This window comes from Aplysia californica, unplaced genomic scaffold, assembly GCF_000002075.1.
Source record: "Aplysia californica isolate F4 #8 unplaced genomic scaffold, AplCal3.0 scaffold00540, whole genome shotgun sequence".
NCBI classification, from domain to species: Eukaryota; Metazoa; Mollusca; class Gastropoda; order Aplysiida; family Aplysiidae; genus Aplysia; species Aplysia californica.
In genome coordinates this window covers 314,292-334,776 of record NW_004797810.1, presented here as the reverse complement: position 1 = coordinate 334,776, position 20,485 = coordinate 314,292, and the positions used below count along the sequence as shown (strand labels likewise).

At 40.6% G+C, this 20,485-nt stretch overlaps 1 protein-coding gene across 1 annotated transcript; it reads right to left on the bottom strand.

Annotated features, from left to right (window-relative positions):
- Nucleotides 1-5,246: 5,246 nt before the first annotated feature.
- Nucleotides 5,247-19,051, bottom strand: LOC101849642 (ubiquitin-like protein 4A). Its single transcript, XM_005106530.3, has 4 exons — nt 18,787-19,051; nt 16,102-16,207; nt 12,185-12,408; nt 5,247-7,627 (listed from the first exon to the last, which is right to left on the bottom strand). Exons 1-4 carry the CDS (start codon nt 18,832-18,834, stop codon nt 7,550-7,552), a joined length of 456 nt encoding a protein of 151 aa, XP_005106587.1. The 5' UTR covers nt 18,835-19,051; the 3' UTR covers nt 5,247-7,549.
- Between the last annotated feature and the right edge of the window lie 1,434 nt (nt 19,052-20,485).

Sequence of the window (20,485 nt, the reverse complement as noted above, 5' to 3'; positions counted from 1 at the left end):
AGAGAGAGAGAGAGAGAGAGAGAGAGGGAGAGAGAGAGAAAGATACACAGACAGACAGACAGGTAGACAGACAGACAGACAGACAGACAGACAGACAGACAGACAGGTTTGAAAACAAGACAGCTGGGAGAAAAGAAACATAAATAACTACAAGCACTCTTGAAAAGAAAGAAAAATCTGTTTCTTCGTCCTGAGAACTTGGTGACAGATCTTTCTAATACTATGATAATATAGTAGGTTCTATGTCCCAGCAGCCAGTTTCTAGTCCATTGACCTGTTGGAATGGGGTCAACTCTGACCTATAAATACCGAACGATGGAGAATAGGTAGCCTAGTCTACAAAGGCCTACAGTAGCAGTAATAGAGAAACCACGGTTTTACGGTTTTACATAGTTGTTCTAGGAGCAGCCCCGGGCTTATGTTGTGAAAGACATCCAGTCGAGGGGAAAACTGATTAAATACATGAGAAACAACGGGGAAAACATAAAAAAACGTGGTTTCTCTGCACATGTATTTGTAAAACACTATGTCATAATCATACCCCTTAGGAACCGATGTCTTATCCATCTCAGAGGCAAGAACCTTCCAACAGCCTCAAGATGTAGACATAATTTAAGATTCAGAAATAATTTCAATCTCAGAGCAAGATCTAGACTAAACTATTTGGTACATTTTGTACTTCTATGAGCGCCATGACAACTACAAAATGGACACGCTCCACCTCAACTCCACTTGTTGTTGTTGTTGCTACTGTTGTGTAAACACCCTACAAGACACAATGACAATCATTTCGAAGGCACAGCACTTGGTCTCTATCAGGGCTTTTTGCTAGGCGGATATGTTCCAGGAAGAATGTGAGAAATAATTCTTACATGTACCGCCATCTGAGCATAGAAGAGGCAGAGAGTGCGTAACAAAATAACGCAACTCCGGGGCCAACCTTTACTTTACTAACAGATGCCATGTGTCTGTCTTAATTATGAAAAGCATTGACCTAATTTGTTTCATAAAAAAGCAGAATAGATAGAAGATTAAAAGTAAATTTGAATCCCGATTTCTTAAATAAAAGTCTTTTGTGCATGATGTCATGGCAACCCAAAAGAGGCCGAACAAAAAAGTGAAGACCCCGAAAGTGTGAACTAGGTCAAGTAAGTTTCCAAGTTTACTTTTACCGATCTCACAATGGTAAAGTTTTCAGCTAGGAAAAAACAAAACAAAGCTAACAGACTGATAGAGTAGACATAAGACCTACCAAAACTAATATCATGCCCGCTTACCCAAAATCAACAGAAAGCTTTGAAACACATTCACTGACAACAAAAGTGAGGGGTGTTGCTCCGCAAGGGCTGTTTATTCTCCCTAGTGTCTCGAAGTAAAATTCATATATTCACATAGAAATAAGAGCAAGTATTCATAAAAACAAACAAACCAAAAAGCTTGCTTGAGGTGAAGAAACTTCTTTACAAATAGCACAATCTATTCAGTTATGCCACTTGCTTCTCATAAGTATACTATTTATTGTGCATACATTATTCTGCAAGACATCGTTTCAGGCCATGTGATGCCACACCAAAGACATTCAAATAACCAGTTGGCAGTAGATATCAAGCACTCAATAAGTCCATGGACGAGCAAAGTCCTCTCTCCATGCACTGACATTTTGCAACCATTTTGTAATTGCATTAGTGTCCTTTCACCACACTTCAGCAGTCTTGCAAAACCGATGCGTTCCTCTCCTGGCCAAACAAAAAGCAGTGCATGAAAAGCTGACTTGGTCATCAAAACACTCACAATCGATACAAGCAAAACATAAATTACACAGTCTGTGCAAACCGATACATAAAACTTTTAGCCAAAATAAAACACACATACAAGTAAGACATCTCGCTCCCAATCAGTTGAAGTACAAAAAAATACTCACTTCACGTTCAAGACATCAAGCTCTCAATCACTCCATGTACAAAGAAGTATACAATCCTTTCAAGTACACATAAGACATCAAGCACTCACAATCTGCCAATGTACAAGAAAGCAATCAGTCACTTCGTGTACTCTTTTGATGTTAGCATCCACACCAAGCACAGTGAAAGAAAGCCTGTTATAACTCAGCCCAATTTATGGCAAGTTTGGTCACAATGTCACTGGTTTTTGGAACTCCTTTTTGAGAAGATGACATAAGAAGGATATACACCCACACATTTAAATAGCTTCACTTGAGACTCAACTACTATTATAGTAATCAAATCTCAAGTTAAACTTTTTTTAAAACGGAGGTAACTATTTTTAAAAACAAAAATTACTAATTTCGTGAAATTTATAAATTTTAACATAACTTTTCAGAAGGTAAATGAGTAGTAAATGGACAAAATGGAGCGAAAAATGCATGTGCCTTAGGATCAGCCATTATTGAGTTGGTTTGGAAGCTGGCTTCCACCGACCACAAATAAGCATGTCCCCATTTTATCTGCAAAGATTTAATTATGAATGTAAAGATCATGCCATAAGTGGTATTAGAGTGTCTAAAAAAAATCACAGAGTACATGTACCGACACTTTTTAAGTCACCAAACAATCCAATATCCATGCACAAGTAAGATATGAAGCAAGCAAGCTGTCTATGAAATTATGAAATTATTATTTAAAAGCCATACAATGCCCACAGTGTCTGACAGCAAAGATGCCACATCCTTGCATTTACTCTCAACACCCCCCCCTAAAAAAATCCAAAGCAACCCTCTGTTTCTCAAAATGAACTTACAAATAAAAGAATAGAGCACAGAATATCACATATATAATGAACTTCAAGCAACTGTCAAACCAAAACTGACTTGAATACTGAGTGACTAATCAACTTTCTAGGAACTTGGTGTACATTGCTGATCACAGTAATAGCATTATGATTTTATACTATTCATTTCTTTAAAAAATCTCATTTAACAAGTCCATGGTATAAGTGTATCACCTATGTGGATATTTGGAGAAGGCTTCAGAACCATATTCTGCGTGCTCTGCTCTGAGGGATCTGAGACGCCAATTCCACACCTTCCCCCTCCCTCCCTCCAGTGTAATGTAGACAAAACCATATATAGAACATGTCGACAGCTGCTACAAGAGTGCAAACATAATTTTTCTGTCACTGAGCAGATCAGAAAAATCTCACAACCTACGGGATCAATACCGGCATCTGCGATGACAAATCTCATTCTGGTCTATCCCTACATGGAAAAAAAAAAGCAAAAACAAATTGCCATACTACTCTTCCAACTTCAGCATTTTAAACAACTTTCAAGGAAGGGTCAAAAGTAAATTGTGCAGACATTTAATATCCAAGGTAAACTAATCAGTCTTGAATTTTTTTTAAACACTGAAAGCTATACACAAGCAGCTGACCCAGTCAATAAATATAACATAGGGCCAAAAAGAAATGTTGATGTTCTTCTTAATGTGTTAAATACTAAAATAAACTAATCAATTACAGAGAAGAGTTGTTATTAAGTAAATAGCTCTTGACCTGTCAGCAAAACTAATTCAACACTTTTACACTTCTCCATATAACTATAACAGACTTGGACAACAAGAACAACAAAAAAAGAAAGAAAGAAAGAAAGAATTTTTTTGGGGTTTTCATAGAGGTTTTACGGCACTGGCAACCTAATGCCCTTCCCGTCGCTGCCCGGGCACTAAACTACTGCTTGGTACCGAGACGTGATACTGCTCGTTGGCTTGACATAACGAGTAACAGTAACGAGAGTGAGAGAGTGAGAGGCGAGAAATGACAACGCAGACAGTGCCACCCATCACCGAGCCGTCCTGTGTGTGAAACTGAAAGGGAGGGGAGAGGGTGGCGAGACGAGGCGAGTGGGGAGTTGATCAGGGCCTAGGTCTCCCTACCTTCCTTCACCGCCTGCGCCTGCCTAACAGGGCAAGCCTAGTTTCTAAGTTTAGATCCCCGCCACGACCGGCCTTCCCGCTAAACGAGTTGCTTGTACTGTGGGGCGAGAAGAGAAATTGGTCATGAGACAAGAAGAATTGCTCGAGACACAAGACGGGAAGTATTTCTCGTTCCCGGGACCGGTCCCCGCGAGAAGTAGGTCAGCTTCTCTGTCTTCTCACTCGGGAAGGAAAAGGCGCTTCCCGCCCGTCTCTAGCATTAGGTTATATGAGTGCCAAGGGGTGGATGTCAACAGAGAAGCCCTAATAGGGAATCAGGCTTACTCTGCTCACCTCTCTAGCTTCAACAGCGCAAAGTCTGCTTCCACTATCAAGGCACCGCGAAGATAGCGGGTCACACGAGTGTGACAAACATACAAAAGAAGTAGGGGAAAAATGACGATAGTAAGGATTAGGAAAGAAAAAGCAGCAGTTCCCTGTTGCAGTTCAGGCACAGTCAGTTATGAGCATGACATTGTTGAATTACAATTACAATTCTACAGTGCATAAGAACATGGTCAAAGTCCCTCTTTTGGAAATGGCCTAAAGACACTTCAATCAATAGCATCCCTCCGAGGGGTAAAGAAGGAAAGAAAGAAAGGTAGAAAGAAAAGTCAGAACAAAGAAACAGTGAGCACAAGAGTGAATGAAACAAAAAGCTCCACAAGCAGCAAAAGAAGCACTCTGATAGGCCAGAAAAATTGCAATGATGAGGACAGCTCGAGTTTTAAAACTGAAAATAAGATAGGCAGATAAATGATTCAGACCAGCAACTTGTCCTGTGTCCTCTTATTTTGTAAGCATTACATCTATCCCCTGTCGTGGGCAAAGAATCATTGACTCAATCTTTCAGGAAATGTGTTCAGGAAAATTCAATCCTGCTTTTCTGATAATTAAGAGGGCAACGTAGAAAATTAACAGAAACATAATATAACAAGGAAAAATAATGATCTCTACAATATAGACATCAAGGGAAAAAGCATGATTTCACAAAATATCTTTGAAAATACCAAAGACTAAGACGAGAATGAAACGATAAAACTAAGGAATCCAAATAGACAGGGTAGAAAAATAAGGGGGAAAAAAAAGAGTATCATATGAAATTATGAAAAGGACATGACACAAAAATTCCATAAACTTTTACAAAAGACCTTGTCAGTTTGTTAGTGTCTGAGCGCTTAATCAGCTGCATGCATTGTATGCTCCCGGGAAGTCTAGAATGTTTCTGAGTGTTATAGGGTGTGCTGGGGTAATGATATTGACTAAAGCCCATAGAGCTTGCTGTTGAGAAGGGATTTGTGCTATACAGATAAGATCTTTTTTTTGGTTAACTTTCAAATCAGATCTAAACACAGACCATGGTACACACGCCTGCTGTCCTTTGTACACTTGCCTGACTTTCAAGTTTTAAAAACAAGCCACACAGCTCAGTTATCAAAACTTCATTAGAAAAAAATTCTTCTAGGACACAATTTCAACGACCATATGGCATATAGAAGCCACCCCCAAAACACAACCACAGCCATTTTTAACAAACAGTAGAACCAATATCTGAAACCAGGCGACTCCCATCTCCTTCAATCGCAAATATCTGAACTTCCATTCAAGATAGATGGGTATTTTCATAGAAAATGAGACAAATGTACGAGCTTTAAGATGAGATATTAATAACTCCACATGCCCAAAGACTGACGAGCGCCTGATTCCACTACACCGTGACACACATTACACTTTCATGAAAGAAAAGCAATAAAAAGCTTATCTGAGGAGGGGAAATTAAAAATTCTCACTAAAGCCTCCCAGGTGTATATAGACATGCATATATCTATATGTGTGTGTGCCTGGAGAAAGGTACCGCAAGACACATTTGCTCAAACTGAGTTAAAAGGGCGATAAGGATCAAAAATCAATTTTTAAAACAAAAATTGAGTACCAATAAAAAGTGATTCTTTAGTTATTCATCTACCCATATTTACAAATACAAGGCTTTGAGTTTATTTTACCACAAAAATGTAATTTTGGAGTTGTTGCTTTTTGACTTTATAGTTTATAGGGACCAATTTTTTTGCATTCAAGCTACCAATTACTATACCCCTGTGCATGGCCTGGGCAGCCACCTGTCAGCACATCTAAAGATGGATGGTTTAAAAGAGTCTTCCGAGTTTTCCATATCAAATCAACTATGAAAGCAATAAAACATTTTCTAGTCCCGCCTAGGAAAGGATCTCTGATTTCCATTCCGCAAACCTTTTGTTATTAAAGACACATGTCATATACCTGGACAGAAAACTTTCAAACCACCATTAGGTCAAAATTTGGATTCCTCAACTCATACTTTCAACATTCTTACACCCAACAACCCATGTCAAGCCTTACTTGACATAGCAATACTGGAATTTGATGACCTAATCGGAAACCGAGGAACCAAATGATGAGACACAACAGTACTTCAACAATACAAAACAGGTAGGTTCTTCACTTGGAAAATGAATGAAACGAATTTTTAAAAAGCAAGAGAAGTGTCAGTCTTTCACTCATGCAGGCTCTGATCAACACATCCAGCACAGGCAAGGTGTCAACAAGGTCTCACCAATGCACAATCACCATCTGCAGCACATAAACATTTGAGGCACACCAATAAATACATTTCAAAACACATAGATGGGCCCACACACTGCCAAGAGTTGGTCAAGGTTGCATATATATCAAATTTTAGCCTTGAAATAAATGAGGTGAATAATATTATCAATAGATTTACATCTTCATTGATGGACACCAATTGCAAAAGTCAAAGACACTATCAAACAACTGCATTCAAAACTCATACAAGAAGAAAAGCACAAACTCACACAAATTTACTCTTCACAGCAAGCCATGGTCAGCCAAGTTATTCTCCTCCAGACTGTTCTATGAAATGTGTAAAGGTTAAGGGTCAAACATACAACAGACATACATTTACACGCATGTATGGTGGATACAACTGGTATTATGACACTTTATGACATGAGAGGCAGTGCATTCTGCCAGGAAAATAAATGTCGTCACAGTCAAAAACAAACTCTGAATTCGATGAAAAATGGTTAAATATTTCTTATGTTCTATCCAAGTAGGGGGAACAACCAGTGAAATGTTTACAGAGTCCCCTTTTGCACGCCATCAGCCTGATTCTTTTAACCCCCTTACAGTGAAAAATGGACTGAATATCTACACAGTGGGCTACGGCTAAATAGTGAAGAGGTGAATCATCCAAATCTTAAATTTGCTTATTCTTTACACATGAATCTCGAAGGTTTCCAGATTTGACACATAAAAATAACTTTCGCTACGAAACACTAAGGGCAAACACACAATTAATTTCAGTCGTCCATCATTTATATTATATTTACTTATCTAAAACCATCTTACAACCTTCTGGAGAGGGAGGGGGGCACAACTTTAGATATCTACACAATGTGAATTTTAAAACCATATTATCAAAGATGCAATATAACCAAACAAAAGTCTGAATGGTCCTTTCCCCTTCACAGAAAGTTCCAGTGTTTTTCTTATATTCCTTTTGCTCATCGTGGGCCCTTCAAGATGTCAGTACAAACTATGCCACTTCACGGAACCACGGATCATCATACCACTCGCAGTTTCGTCATAGCAAATCGCTCAATGTCATCAAGACTCAAACTGGACAGGTTACGTTCAAATTCCTGAGGACAAAAAAGACAGCTTATTCACGAACAGCATAAAAAGAAAGCGAAACAAAAGTTTTAATATAACAATGATTTTTTCCTTTTTCTACTTTGAAGTCTCTTTCATGTTTAAACAGGGACACTGATAGCGTTAAATCCTAGCTAAATCCTACCTGCCTTTCAATTAGGTAAGAAAAAACTCTGAGGAATATTCTAAAGTTACCAAATCACCAGGCCTACACAAACCCAGGCTCGTCCCAAAAAGCAACGAACTGTGCTAGCCCTCGTGGACTTCTCACGTGCCTACGACAAGGTATGGCACACGAGGTTAATGGAGAAGATGATTGAGAAATCTACTCCCAGCTGCATTATCCAATGGATAGGTTCGTTCCTCAGAGACAGATACGCCTGTGTTGAGCATGGCAACGCAACAAGCAGGCTTCGCCGTTTCGAGCAGGGAGTCCCCCAGGGCAGCGTCCTGTCCCCCACACTGTTCCTTGTCTTCATTGATGATATTGAAGCAGGCCTGCCTGAAGCCGTGAAGACGGGACTCTATGCCAATGACTATACAACATACGCCACCAACGAAGACATTAATCAGGCTGAAAACAGTGTCCAAGCAGCCATAAACTCACTAGAGCAGTGGGCAAAACAAAACAAGACGCAGATCAGTACAGAGAAAACAGAGTGCACCCTCTTCACCACCAGCACTCATGAGGCCAAGCGAAAACCAGCACTTTGGCTCAAAGGCTCCCCCATCACCTTCAACTCCAATCCCAACTTACTCGGGGTCACACTTGATCGTACTTTATCCTCCAACGCCCACATCCAAAACCTAGAGCTAAAATTGTCAAGCAGACTTCGACCATTGAAAGCCCTTACAGGCACCACCTGGGGTGCCTCAAGGGAATGCATAAAGCCAATATATTATGCTACTTGTCGGTCAGCTATCGACTATTGTGCCCCTGCCTACATGCCTCTTGCCAAACCCTCCAACCTGCAGAAACTGGAAAGAAAGCAGAATGAAGCAGCAAGAATCATCACGGGCTGCTCAAAGGATACTCGTGTGGACAGCCTCCTCATCGAAGCAGACATTTTACCACTAAGGCATAGAGCTGATGCCTTGACTGCCATCTCACTCAAGAAGTTCATGCGCCTGCCTGCAACAAACCAACGCAGAGCCTCCGCAACAAAATCAGTGCCCACGCAGACAGGCAAGTCGAACTGGAGAAAGCATGCCCAGAACCTCGAAGCTGAAACTGTACTGGATACATACCCACGTGAGGAGCTGGTTGTTTTACCCCCCACACAACCGTGGAAGGCTGCATCATGCAACATGACTTTTAGCACTGATCTTGTTGTCGACTGCAAGCGTGCTAATGAACCAGCCATCAGGAAAGCAGCAGCAGAGGCTACAATTCGATCGATCCCCCAGCCTGATGTAGAAATCGTGGACTGACAGTTCAGCTAAGCACGGTACCGAGTATGGAGGCAGTGGAATACTGATCAATACCGGTGATACTGAACTCGACCAACGTGTACCCGCGGGCCGGTATTGTTCCAGCTACAGGGCCGAGCTTGTAGCTCTCGATACAGCGCTAGACATGCTTGTGGCACTACATACAGCAGGCAGCCTTCCGAACAGTGTACGCATTCATGTATACACTGATTCTAGGTCAACAGACATGCGCCTCTCATACGACCCTACCAACCAATCGGAAAAGGTGGCGTGCTCAATCTGGCAGCATCTGCACACCCTCTGTCAACGCTACGAATGTTCCATCCACTTACAGTGGATTCCAGGCCACGCTTGACTGGCTGAGAACGAGGAAGTTGACAGCATCGCCAAAGAAGCAACAGCGCTTACCCAGATTGACACGCCAATCGATTTCTAGACAGCTAAAGCCGTCATCCACCGATCGACTCGCGCAAAGTGGAAGAGAGAGGCGAAACCCAAACTGCCGTTTGCCCAGCCGCCATATTCATACCAGCTTGAGGCCTCGCTCAGACGACAGGACCGCCGGCTTCTCTCTCAAATGAGAACTGGAGGAAAATCGCCCAAGCCGAGATCATATCTCCACAAAATTGCGCCAGCAGACAACCTAGATCCGTCCTGTCGAGCCTGCAAGGAGGACGAAACTATGGACCATATGTTCCTGAGATGTCCCGCCACCTATCGTGCCACAACCCGTCTGCTGGGACATTTCAGTAACCCACTTTCAGAACTGTCGGCATCGCTGACTGTTTATGAAGCCACAGTGCCAGAAGAGAGAGAGAGAAAGAGAGAGAAACCCAGAATTATTGCAGGTGCTTTAGCAAGAGAGGAAAGTATCCCACCTTTTATTACAATGCTATATAACTCTGAATCAGAAAAACTGTTTTTGTGTTTTTCATCTTCAACTAAAGCAGGGCTGCCCACCCACCAGCATTTGTTTTAGTAATCAACAAATAAAAAATTAGTAATCTTGCTTAAAAACTCGTAACAAGAGCATGGATCATCTTCTTCCCTTGGGTGTCAAGGACAGAAGTTGTAGCCAAGCAAATGCAAAAGTAACGTAAATAAAGGCATGATGAAAAAAGCGACTTGACCGGCTCGTCACTAGTCGAGTTAAGAAAAAAACAGGGCAGAAAAGGGAGCTATTGTATTAAGTTTTAAAACGATGATCCATTTTTTTAAAAATCTCTCATTGGCCTTGGCTGTCACACACAGCACAAAAGGACAGGAATTAAAATTTGTAACACCTTGTCAACCAAATGATTACCTTACTCCTGGATTTAGTACTTCTAAAGTCTAATGTTTTTCTACGGGTAAAGTGGCACTGAGCGACTACAAGGGCTCAAGGCAAAGAAGAAGCTCAAGTTAGCCATCAACACATGGCATAGTGGCATCGATAGTCCGGATCTTGTAGTTTTTCCCCCCTTAACACACCAGGAAGGTTGGCAGCGAGTTGGGATCACCAAAATTCTAAAAAATCGGAATCAGGGGTATTACGATTGTATTTTCGTAAAATTGAATAAAAATAGTGACAATTCTGCCAAATTCCTAATGATGGTTCAAGAATCAGGTCCTAAATGTTTTAAAGTAAAATTTCCATTTCATAAGTGAACACTGGCTCAGAAAAGAAATATATATAAGACTTTCATAGTGCTGAGCCAAAGATTATACATGTAATACTAATACCACTCTCTACAAACGCAATTTTCCATTTTCAACAAGCTTTAATACAGACCACTCTCTCTCAGGAAACTCCATGTATTTCAAAGTTGATAAATCATTGCTGTCCAGATTCTAGCATTCAACAATAGAAAAGCATGATCAATTTCTGTTTGACAGCATGGGCCGGGAACCCAAGACATCAAAATATAGAAAAAATGAATTGATTACTTCAGAAAACATGCAAAATTTCAACATCTCCATTCCCCTACTTCCATGAATTACTTATAACTTATTATTGCTTGCACTTGAAAAATCAATTCCATAGTTTTGGACAAAACATCCATTGTTCCGTCAAATAAAAATATCAGTCAGATGTAAAAGACCTGGCTTCTGATTTGTAACAAATCAAGATACAGACGGTCATGTTCACCATCATCCACTAAATTCCTATCATCTTAATCATCTTTTCAATACAAGCACTCCTATGACCTTTAATCCTTTCGTTGACAGGAGGTATGCGTTCCTACTGTCAGCTCTGATTTTCAGCTGAGCTCGTTACCGGAACAGCACCCTAATGTCTCACGTCTCAGTGTTAATGGACGTGCAGTCTACATCTAGCGCACTTGTAACATATTTCGAACCCCACATCTTCGATTGTGTCACTTTTGTCACTTTTCTTATTCCCAATTTCCTTCCACCTTACTCATAATTTTAAATAACCTGCAAATCTAAATCAAAAAGTGAATTAATTTGCCTTTTAAAAGTCATTTCGATGTTTACGTTTTAAGAGACCACACGGCCCCCAGCAAAGCTAGATCTGTGTTTATCGATCGCTTGCAAGCCTAACAGTAAAGTAATACCAGCGAATTTGGTACCGATATGTGCGTCTTTTATTTAACTTTTGAGACGGCACAGCGCTGAAAATTAGGCATTTGCATGACGTACCAAGTACGGCAACAAAGGGGTTCACGCCTGCAATAACAGAATGCCATTGGGTTACAATCAGAATACTGATTATGTAGCTAGCTTAACATTATTAATGTTAACAATTATTGTTCATTTATATTATGTGTGACTGTGAGCCTGTTTGTGAGTGCAAGCATACTATTGTATTATTATACAAAATGTGCACAAATCTGTGTGGAGGCGAGGATGTGTGAGGGAGTGTGTGTGTATGGGTATGCGCACGCAGGTGCGTATGCATGTGTGTGTGTGAGTGTATGTGCGTATGAGTCCACAATGAAACACCAAACTAGTCTAATGTGCCAGGAAGGACCCAGACAATAAAGATTTATCTTATGATACTTTTATTTACACAAAATAGCCTTACTTTGAAAATGTGAATTGAAAATGCAGAACCAATCAGACATGTATGTTACAAGCATACCATACAGAATTTCTATGGTAATTTTTGTTACCTCTCGAAATGCATTTAATACAGCCTCAATATCACTCTCTCGGAAATGACGGCGTAGAAAGACTCTCATTTTCTCCCAGACCGGACTCTCAGGCTGTGAGTGCCAAATCTTCTGAGGGGATGTGGTAGGTAGAGATGCCTCAGTGCTTTTCAAGACAGATTTTTTGATGACCAGGGTTATCTTGCAGCTGTCCTCCACTCCATATTCTCGCAAAGGTTTCGCATCTAGGGAACAGGGAAGGGGAAAGAAAACGGTAGAAAGAAAAAAACTTAAGGCAATGGCAAAACTATGTTGTAACTCAATAATAATGTCATACACAACAGTACATAATGGTCTGGCTTAGTACCTCGCTTTAGTGTACACTTCCTAACCCAGACTAAAAAGCAAAATCAACTTTATAATATAAATCTATTAGCTGAATGCCTGAAGAAAAAAAAAAGACTGCACCAATCTAACAATTGTGCAGACTGAAGCACCCATCCTAAAATTATTTTACAAAGTTGAACGATAAAAAAAAGCCTTAACTGTTAAATCAAGGTTTAACACTTATTTGACAGGGCAATATTCTCTGATTTAGTTAGTTACTTTATCCATTCCTTTTAGAATCTATATTACTGTAATGTTTATCATTTTCAGTTTTATGCCCAAAACGCTTTTCCAAGAAAAGTAATACACACCATGGTGACTTTTTCCAATTCGATAATTTGTTAGTAATGCACGTAACATGACTTGAAACCAAGAAAGTAACTTCAGAATGACTTCCTGACACCAAAAAGTGACGCTTCCAAATCTGATTTACACTTTCAAGAAAAGTAGTGAGAATGATCTTATCGTAGAAAAGAATATAAAGTACTGAGAGAATGCACAATGTGAAAACATGTGTATCATTAGGATATAATATATATGTACTCCCTGCTTCCTATGGCAAATGCTTTAAAAAAACCTGATTTGTCACTGTTGCTGAGGACTGTGTCAGTGTCAGGCAGGAGGTCTAGATAAACAACCTTTCTAAACTTTTTACACATTCTAATTTGACTGTCCAAAACCTCTTGTTCTCATAGCAGACTGAAATTTGGAAGTGTAATCCTTTTTTTAAAATATAGGGCAAGACATAAATGGTTCCACTCTACGACAGCAAAGTAAAACTTTTTGATACAGAAGCCCGGAAAACACAAAGCTTTGAGATACTGCATACTTTGCATACTGCCAACCTCACCACATCCCTGCATTAACAATACATCCAACAATAAAAATTCAGCACAAACATTGAACCAAAGTTCTTTTCCCTAGAATGTTTTAGTTTTAGTAAGAGTTTTACAGCAACACAATAAGGTCATATAAATGCCGAAGATTAGAGGTGTTACAGGAGAGTAACAAACAAAAAAGAATCCGCCAACCACCCACAAGAATTATTTTTTTCCCCATGATAACATGTCTATTTTCCAGAAGGAGGAGTTTATAAAAACGCAGTGGCAACATTCACGGCGCCGTGAACGTAGGAGCGTAGTTGGCAGGCTACGTTCACAGCGTCGTAAAAGCAGTTTGCAGGCGCCGTTGAGGCTACGTTCACGGCACTCAAGCTTCGTTTAGACGGGGCGTCCACTGCCGGTTTAAGTCAGTGACAACAGTGACGTATATGAAATTTAATATTTTGGCCTGCTTCAAATTTTCCATCCCATGAGATGAAGGAAAACGAAACAGTGATCCTTGACCGATTGACCATTCGTCGTTTTCCCTTACACTGAGCTTGCCAGTACGAACTTTGCTTTTGTTTTTGTAAGTGTTTTACGGTGATCGCAACTGCATGAGGTCATATGCGCAGGACACATTAAACTTTATCAGTTGGTCGGAAATTTTGAATTTAGCCCGGGTGGCGGCCGAAGCCTACTCTTATCAATTTTAGACCACCAAGGGATCTTTAACGTGCGCAACTTGCACACGTGCCCTCTGAGATTTTTTGACCTTGTCCGAGAAGGCTAGGTGTAGATCTTTCCTACCAGTAGATCAAGGGTGAGGCTGAAAGACAGCAGTAAGAAGAAGCCAAGGAGTAGCAGTAGAAAGGCTGTAGAAAGAAACAGGAGCCCAGGAGATGAGGGAGTGGGGGCAGAAAGAGGAGAAAAAAGCAGACGACAGAACATTGCTAGAGAGCAGGAAAGGAGGTGAAAGGGGACAAATTTAGAGAAGAAAATGTTTTGGTCACTACCCGGATTCGAACCAGGGACCTTTGAATGAGAGGCCAACACCTTAACCTCTAGGCCATGAGAGCCCCCGTATGAACTCTCAATTACGAAACAACGCATTAGGATATATACGGACAAAAATGTATATGCCTACCAGGATGTTTCAATTGCCCTATCTCGCGTCTGGGCGAGTCTTGGGCGCGACCTTGTGTTAGCGGCATGACGGCTCGTGATACACAAGTGTAAACTAACAACTAAAATTCAAGCGCACTCAAGTTAAAAGCGTGCAATTTTGTCTGCGGGAAGTGTGTGTGTGCGTGTGTGTGAGTGTGTATGTGTGTGTATGAGAGAGAGAGGGAGAGGGAGGGAGAGAGAGAGAGAAAAAGAGAGAGAGAGAGAGAGAAGGTGGGGGGGGGGGGGGGAGAGAAAAAGAGAGAGGGAGAGAGAAGGGAGGGGGGGAGAAAGAGGGAGGAAGAGACAGACAGACAGACAGACAGACAGACAGAGAAAAATAGAGAGAGAGAGAGAAAGAGAGAGAGAGAGAGAGAGAGAAAGAAAGAGAGAGAGGGTGTTTGTTATTATAAGAAGAACAATTGATTCCCATCATTTTCTCTCAGTGTCGGTGCCCAAGCTGACCCGGTGCAATACAGTCATTATTGTACACATTTTATGACCAGTCCCATCTTCAAAATCCCAACTTCCGTTCCCCACCTCTCACCTTTTATTTCCCATGTACCATATCCAATTTTCTATATCCCATATCCTGGCTTTAATTCTGTAGGGGCGTTTCGTTTTCCTTCATCTCATGGGATGGAACACTTGAAGCTGGCTAAAATATTAAATATACATCACTGTCGTCACTGACTAAAACCGGCTGACTTAAACTGGCAGTTACCCCCCGGGGCAGTGCCACTGACTGTAGTGTCTTTAGGCCATTCCCAAAGGGGGGACATTTCTCGTTCCAGCATAGTAGAATTGTAAATGGGCTGACTCATGTCACGCTCATAACTGTTCCTGATCTGCGACAGGGAACTGCTTTTTCTTTCCTGATCCTTACTATTGTCATTTTCCTCTACTTCTTTTGTATGTTTGTCACTCTCTTGTGACCTGTTATCTCCGGGGTGCCTTGATAGTCGAAGCAGACCTTGTGCTGTTAAAGCTAGAGAGGTGAGCAGTGTAAGTCTGATTCCCTGTAAAGACTTCTCTGTTGACACCCACCTCTTGGCGCTCCTATGACCTTATGCAGTAGCAAGTACCGTAAAATCCTCCACTATAAAAATTATTTTTTTTAAATGGCAGTGGACGCCCCCCCCCTGAACGAAGCTTTCGTGCTGTGAACGTAGCCTCGACCGTGCTTGCAAACTGCATTCAGGGCATCGTGATTGTAGCCTGCCAATTACGTTCACAGCGCCGTGAACGTAGCCTGCAGATTACGTTCGCTGTGCCGAGAACGTAGCCACTGCGTTATAAAAATGTACAACAAATACAAAAGAGCGGGAAACTACAACAGAAAGTAAAGACTGAAAGCACTGCCTGCTTGTATCAGAACCCCCCCCCCCCCAAAAAAAAAAAACTCACAAAAAAAAAAACAACAACATGAGGACAGTTTTCAATTCACTTCAGGAAATGCCTAACCTGTCTGAGATTGAAACGAAGCTTGTAAATATGAGGACTCCACCTCGACAAGTCTGATAGATAGGTTCCCTTTCAAAATACCAAACATGCTCAAGTACTCACCCATCAATGCTTTTCCCTTGAACAACAACTTCTGATCTGCTACTGGTATAGACATCAAAGCTTGAACCTGTTCTTTTACATCACTAACAAGACTACTTGGAGAAGCCTAGAAAGAAGAAGGACTGAGATTTACAAATCTGAGCCATAATAAGAAATTGCAAAACACTTAAAAATTAAAAGACACATTGTGCACTCAATCATTCACAATAACGATTAGAATTTACAAGACCATGACCGGAAAACCATATATAAACCTCCCTCAACTCTCTGAATGGAAAGCCCCCCCCAAAAAATACAGTCGAACATAAGACGGAATCGCGGGACAAAAATTCCGTAATAGACACTGGAGGAGATGGAAAGGCGGGGGGGGAATTCAAAGGCCCAGCCAGTGGGATCAAGGATCGCTTGTCCGATCAGCAAGCAGTGGTCAAAACCTCAAACCTCTCAATTGCTCTCTCTGATAATGACATGCGTCAGTCTTACTTATCCAGTTACCACCAGTGCTTGCCTTTCATTGGACCATTATTTAACCTATTAACCCTCTGCGTGCGCATCACAACCAGCGACCACCGGTCGTGATCTGACATGAGTGTAGAAACTACACCTCTGACATGATAATAGCCATTTTTTAAACAGCTGGTGACTACAGTCCACCAGTGCAACGTTAATTAGTGTCACTGGCCGCGCATTTTGCAGTCAGGGATCGGATGGGAGTATTTTATCGGCAATTTTCTGGGATATTGTTTACAGTTTTCAAAATGTTGGATTCGACAGCTGATTTAGACACAGATTTACCCAACATTTTTCTGGAATCAGACCACAGTGATAAAGAGTTAGAAGGATTAGGTCCTCAAATAAAAGATTTTGATCTACGTGTGAATGATGGGGATATCATCATACATGTCGTAGATCTAGTGAGGTTAAGCCCTGTAGGGGACATCGATATTTCTGCTGATCTCCAAGCAAGCTGGACTAAAAATGATGAGAATTTTTATACCAACAACATTTTCAAAAAACACATCTGACCAAACATATAAGGGTAGTTCATTGTTTAAGACACATTTTTCCTTCTTACAGTACTGTAATTAGAAATTATGATAAATAAGAAAGATATGAGCTTTTTTTATAGCCATGTTGAAAATTAGCATTTTTCTAAAATAAACCTAGCACCAGGAAAGTAATGGTAAAAATGGCTTAGCGCTAAGAGGGTTAAAAAACAGAAACGTTTGAACATCTCCTTTGCTTCCACCCTTAGCCCCACCCATCGGTGTAACAAGCACGGTTAACCAATGCCACCCCTCACTGCCGTTCAACGATTCGAGGAACTCTTTTCTCGGCTGGCTGTACGATCAGGGCGGCAGGCATTGGTCAAACTACTTAACACCTCTGTCTTCTGGCTACACAGGAAAGTTTCCGTAATGGCTTGTTACTTGAGCACTCTCACGGGCAGTCATGAGATTTCACACACACATTACCCTGACCATCTGCATCGCTCAGGGCTCACATGATGGGGTAACATCTACCCCCAAATTGCACCCTTACTCCCCTTCCTCCCCCAGCAGCATGGCCATGGCGTAAGCTTAGAGCCAGCAGAACCAGATGGTCATTAAGTACGGCTAGCCTCTTCCTTCTGAATAATTCCATATAAATAAGATACGAGTGTTTTTTTCTGTTTGGGATCCTTTTTTCAAAATTATTTTAAAAAATTTTTTTTTTCAATATAGGAGGATACGATTCAAATGTACAAATATTATGGAATGTATGTATGTAAATAACTGCTCATTTTTCAATATTCTCCTGTTCTATATATACAGTTATATTATGGTTATTTTGATGTATAATTTGACTAGATCTAGATCTAATTCTAGATATCTAGGTGCAAACATATTTTTTGAGTTTCATCTGAGATTATAAATTTTTTGTTTTCAAATTGTATCCGCAACCAATCACAATTGTGCTGCATAATCGCCTCTTTCAGGAACCAAAGTTGAAAAATACTCAGATAAACATAGATGTATTCTACAAACAAACCATACTGAAAATGTTGGTATATATAATATGCTGAATTTATTTGAATTTATGGCCCCCAAGACCTGTGAACTGCGCACTAGATCTAGTCATCATCTCATTTCGCCCTCCCGAAAGAAATTCGTCTACAAGCCGAAAATAATACGTAGCGAATGAGTTAAGTTTACCCACATGTAGTGTCCGGTTTGATAGCCTTCAAAGCCTAGCTACACTATACTATAGTGAAGTGGAGGGCCGTACACATCTATAGCCTCGATGCTAAGAGTACGGGAGGGCCGTACACATAGCCACTTCGAAAATAAAATCACAGTAAAAATCTTTAAAATAAACAAACACACTTTCAGTTTTGCAGAACCTTTCTCACTACAATTACAATGAACTGAGTCACTGAGTTGTACTGAATAAGGTTGGCAAATACAGCGGGATTATTCTCTCACAGTCAAATAGATTAGATCTAGAGATCTAGATTTTAGATCTAGAAATGTAGATTCTAGGCTAGAGATGTGAAGTGTGAAGTCCACAAAAAGACTTTCATTAAAAAGTCAAGACCAAGACGTCCAAGACACTCAAGAAAGTGTCCAAGACACTCAAGAAAGTGTCCAAGACTGCCAAGAAACAAGGTTTAAGTTGAGTAGAAAACAGCACATAAGAAATTACCGCAAGGGTACATTCTTCTCCATTGAGTATTTTGACTGTAAGGTGCATTGTGTCTTCTTAGGACTCAAAATATACAAAGATACAGCCTACTGAATTCACTTTCAGTCTCTACACAGATGCACGAGAACAACAATCAACAATGAAAGATCTATTCTGCTCTGCTGTTGGTGCTTTCCGATTTCCAACATCCGCTTCGCAACTTTCCCAGATTTTTGTATGGTAGCGGGCAACATTAGAGACGCAGTCTATCGGGATATTTATTTTGTAAAGGCTAAGTAATAAAATTGAAAGTTGTTTAGATCTAAAGCAATTTTTTTAAGTGGTGAGGGGGGGGGATTTAAATTTACTAATTTGAGCACTAGATGGACATGAAAATATCCGTTTCTTCTCCTGAACTAGATTCTAGATCTAGACTCGTAAGTCGTCGTAGGCTAGGCCTACGCAAGGAAGTTACAAAACGAAGACTGTGCTAAAATCAAATGACATGTGAATAGGTATCTCCTGCATTTCCGGTTTCAGTTTTGTTTGCGCCCCGACACTGAGTTAAACGATCTTGTGCAACATTAAACTACATTGATTGGATCTAGATTAATATTGATTGTGTTGTCTCTTAATTTTGTCTTTTAATTTTTAGTCTTTCTTCACGTACGATTCAATCTTATTAAGGTGTTATAATCTCGCCGTCGCTTTTACTTTTAGTTTTCTTTTCATCTCTCCCCCCCTCTCTCTCTCTCTCTCTCTCTCTCTCTCTAAACTCCTTGTGTGCCAATGGTACGTCCAACTTCTTAACTCTCCATCCGTTTTTTGCTGCCAGTCTGCCTGTCCTTACTCATTCCTTTGCACAAAATTTAATTAACATAATTTTGTCGACTTGCTTCTTTATTTTTTTTAATTTTTAATTTTAATTTTTTAATTTTTTTTACAAAATCAAAGATAGAAACGAGGCGTCGGTGGCCTAGTGGTTAGGCTACCGGACTCGTAATTGTAAGATTTTTTACTTAGATTGCGGGTTCGGGGGTTCGAGCCTCAGCTCGGCCCCACGTTGTGTCCTTGGGAAAGGCACTTTACACAAATTTCCCAATTGGCTCGGTCCTATAGGAGACGGACGTTAAACTAGGAGGTCCCGCCCTTTAAATGACCTAATAGTGTTGATAGGGGCGTTAAACCCATACGATTTCACCAAAGAAAGAAACAAAAATAAAATCCTCTCCCTCTCTCTAGAGCTTTCACCTCCTGCTAGCCTCAACCCAAACCCTTTCTCTCCACCCCTCCTCATCTACCCTAGTTGCCTCTCACATTCTCACACGCTCTCTGTCTCCTCCTCGCAAAATCTGCCCTAATTCCCAAATAAAAAAAAGAAGAAAAATAGAAAAAAACAACAAACAAAATGACTCCATACAATCCAGACTACCATTGCATGTGCAAGTGGGCGTTTTAACTGGAGTTTTTGCCCCTCTCTGTCCCTAAATGTAAGTTCTTATATCGCCATTCATCGTCTGTCCTTGACAGGAATTTGAAATTGGGTCTTGAAGTCAAGAGCAGTACCATCTCATTAAATTATGTATTTTAAAAATTATGATGAGCTAGCTTCATGTGCACATGCACGTTCCGTGTGTGTGCAACAAATGTGTATTTGTGTGTGGTGTGTATGTGTGTGTATGTGTATGTGTGTGTGTGTGTGTGTGTGTGTGTGTGTGTG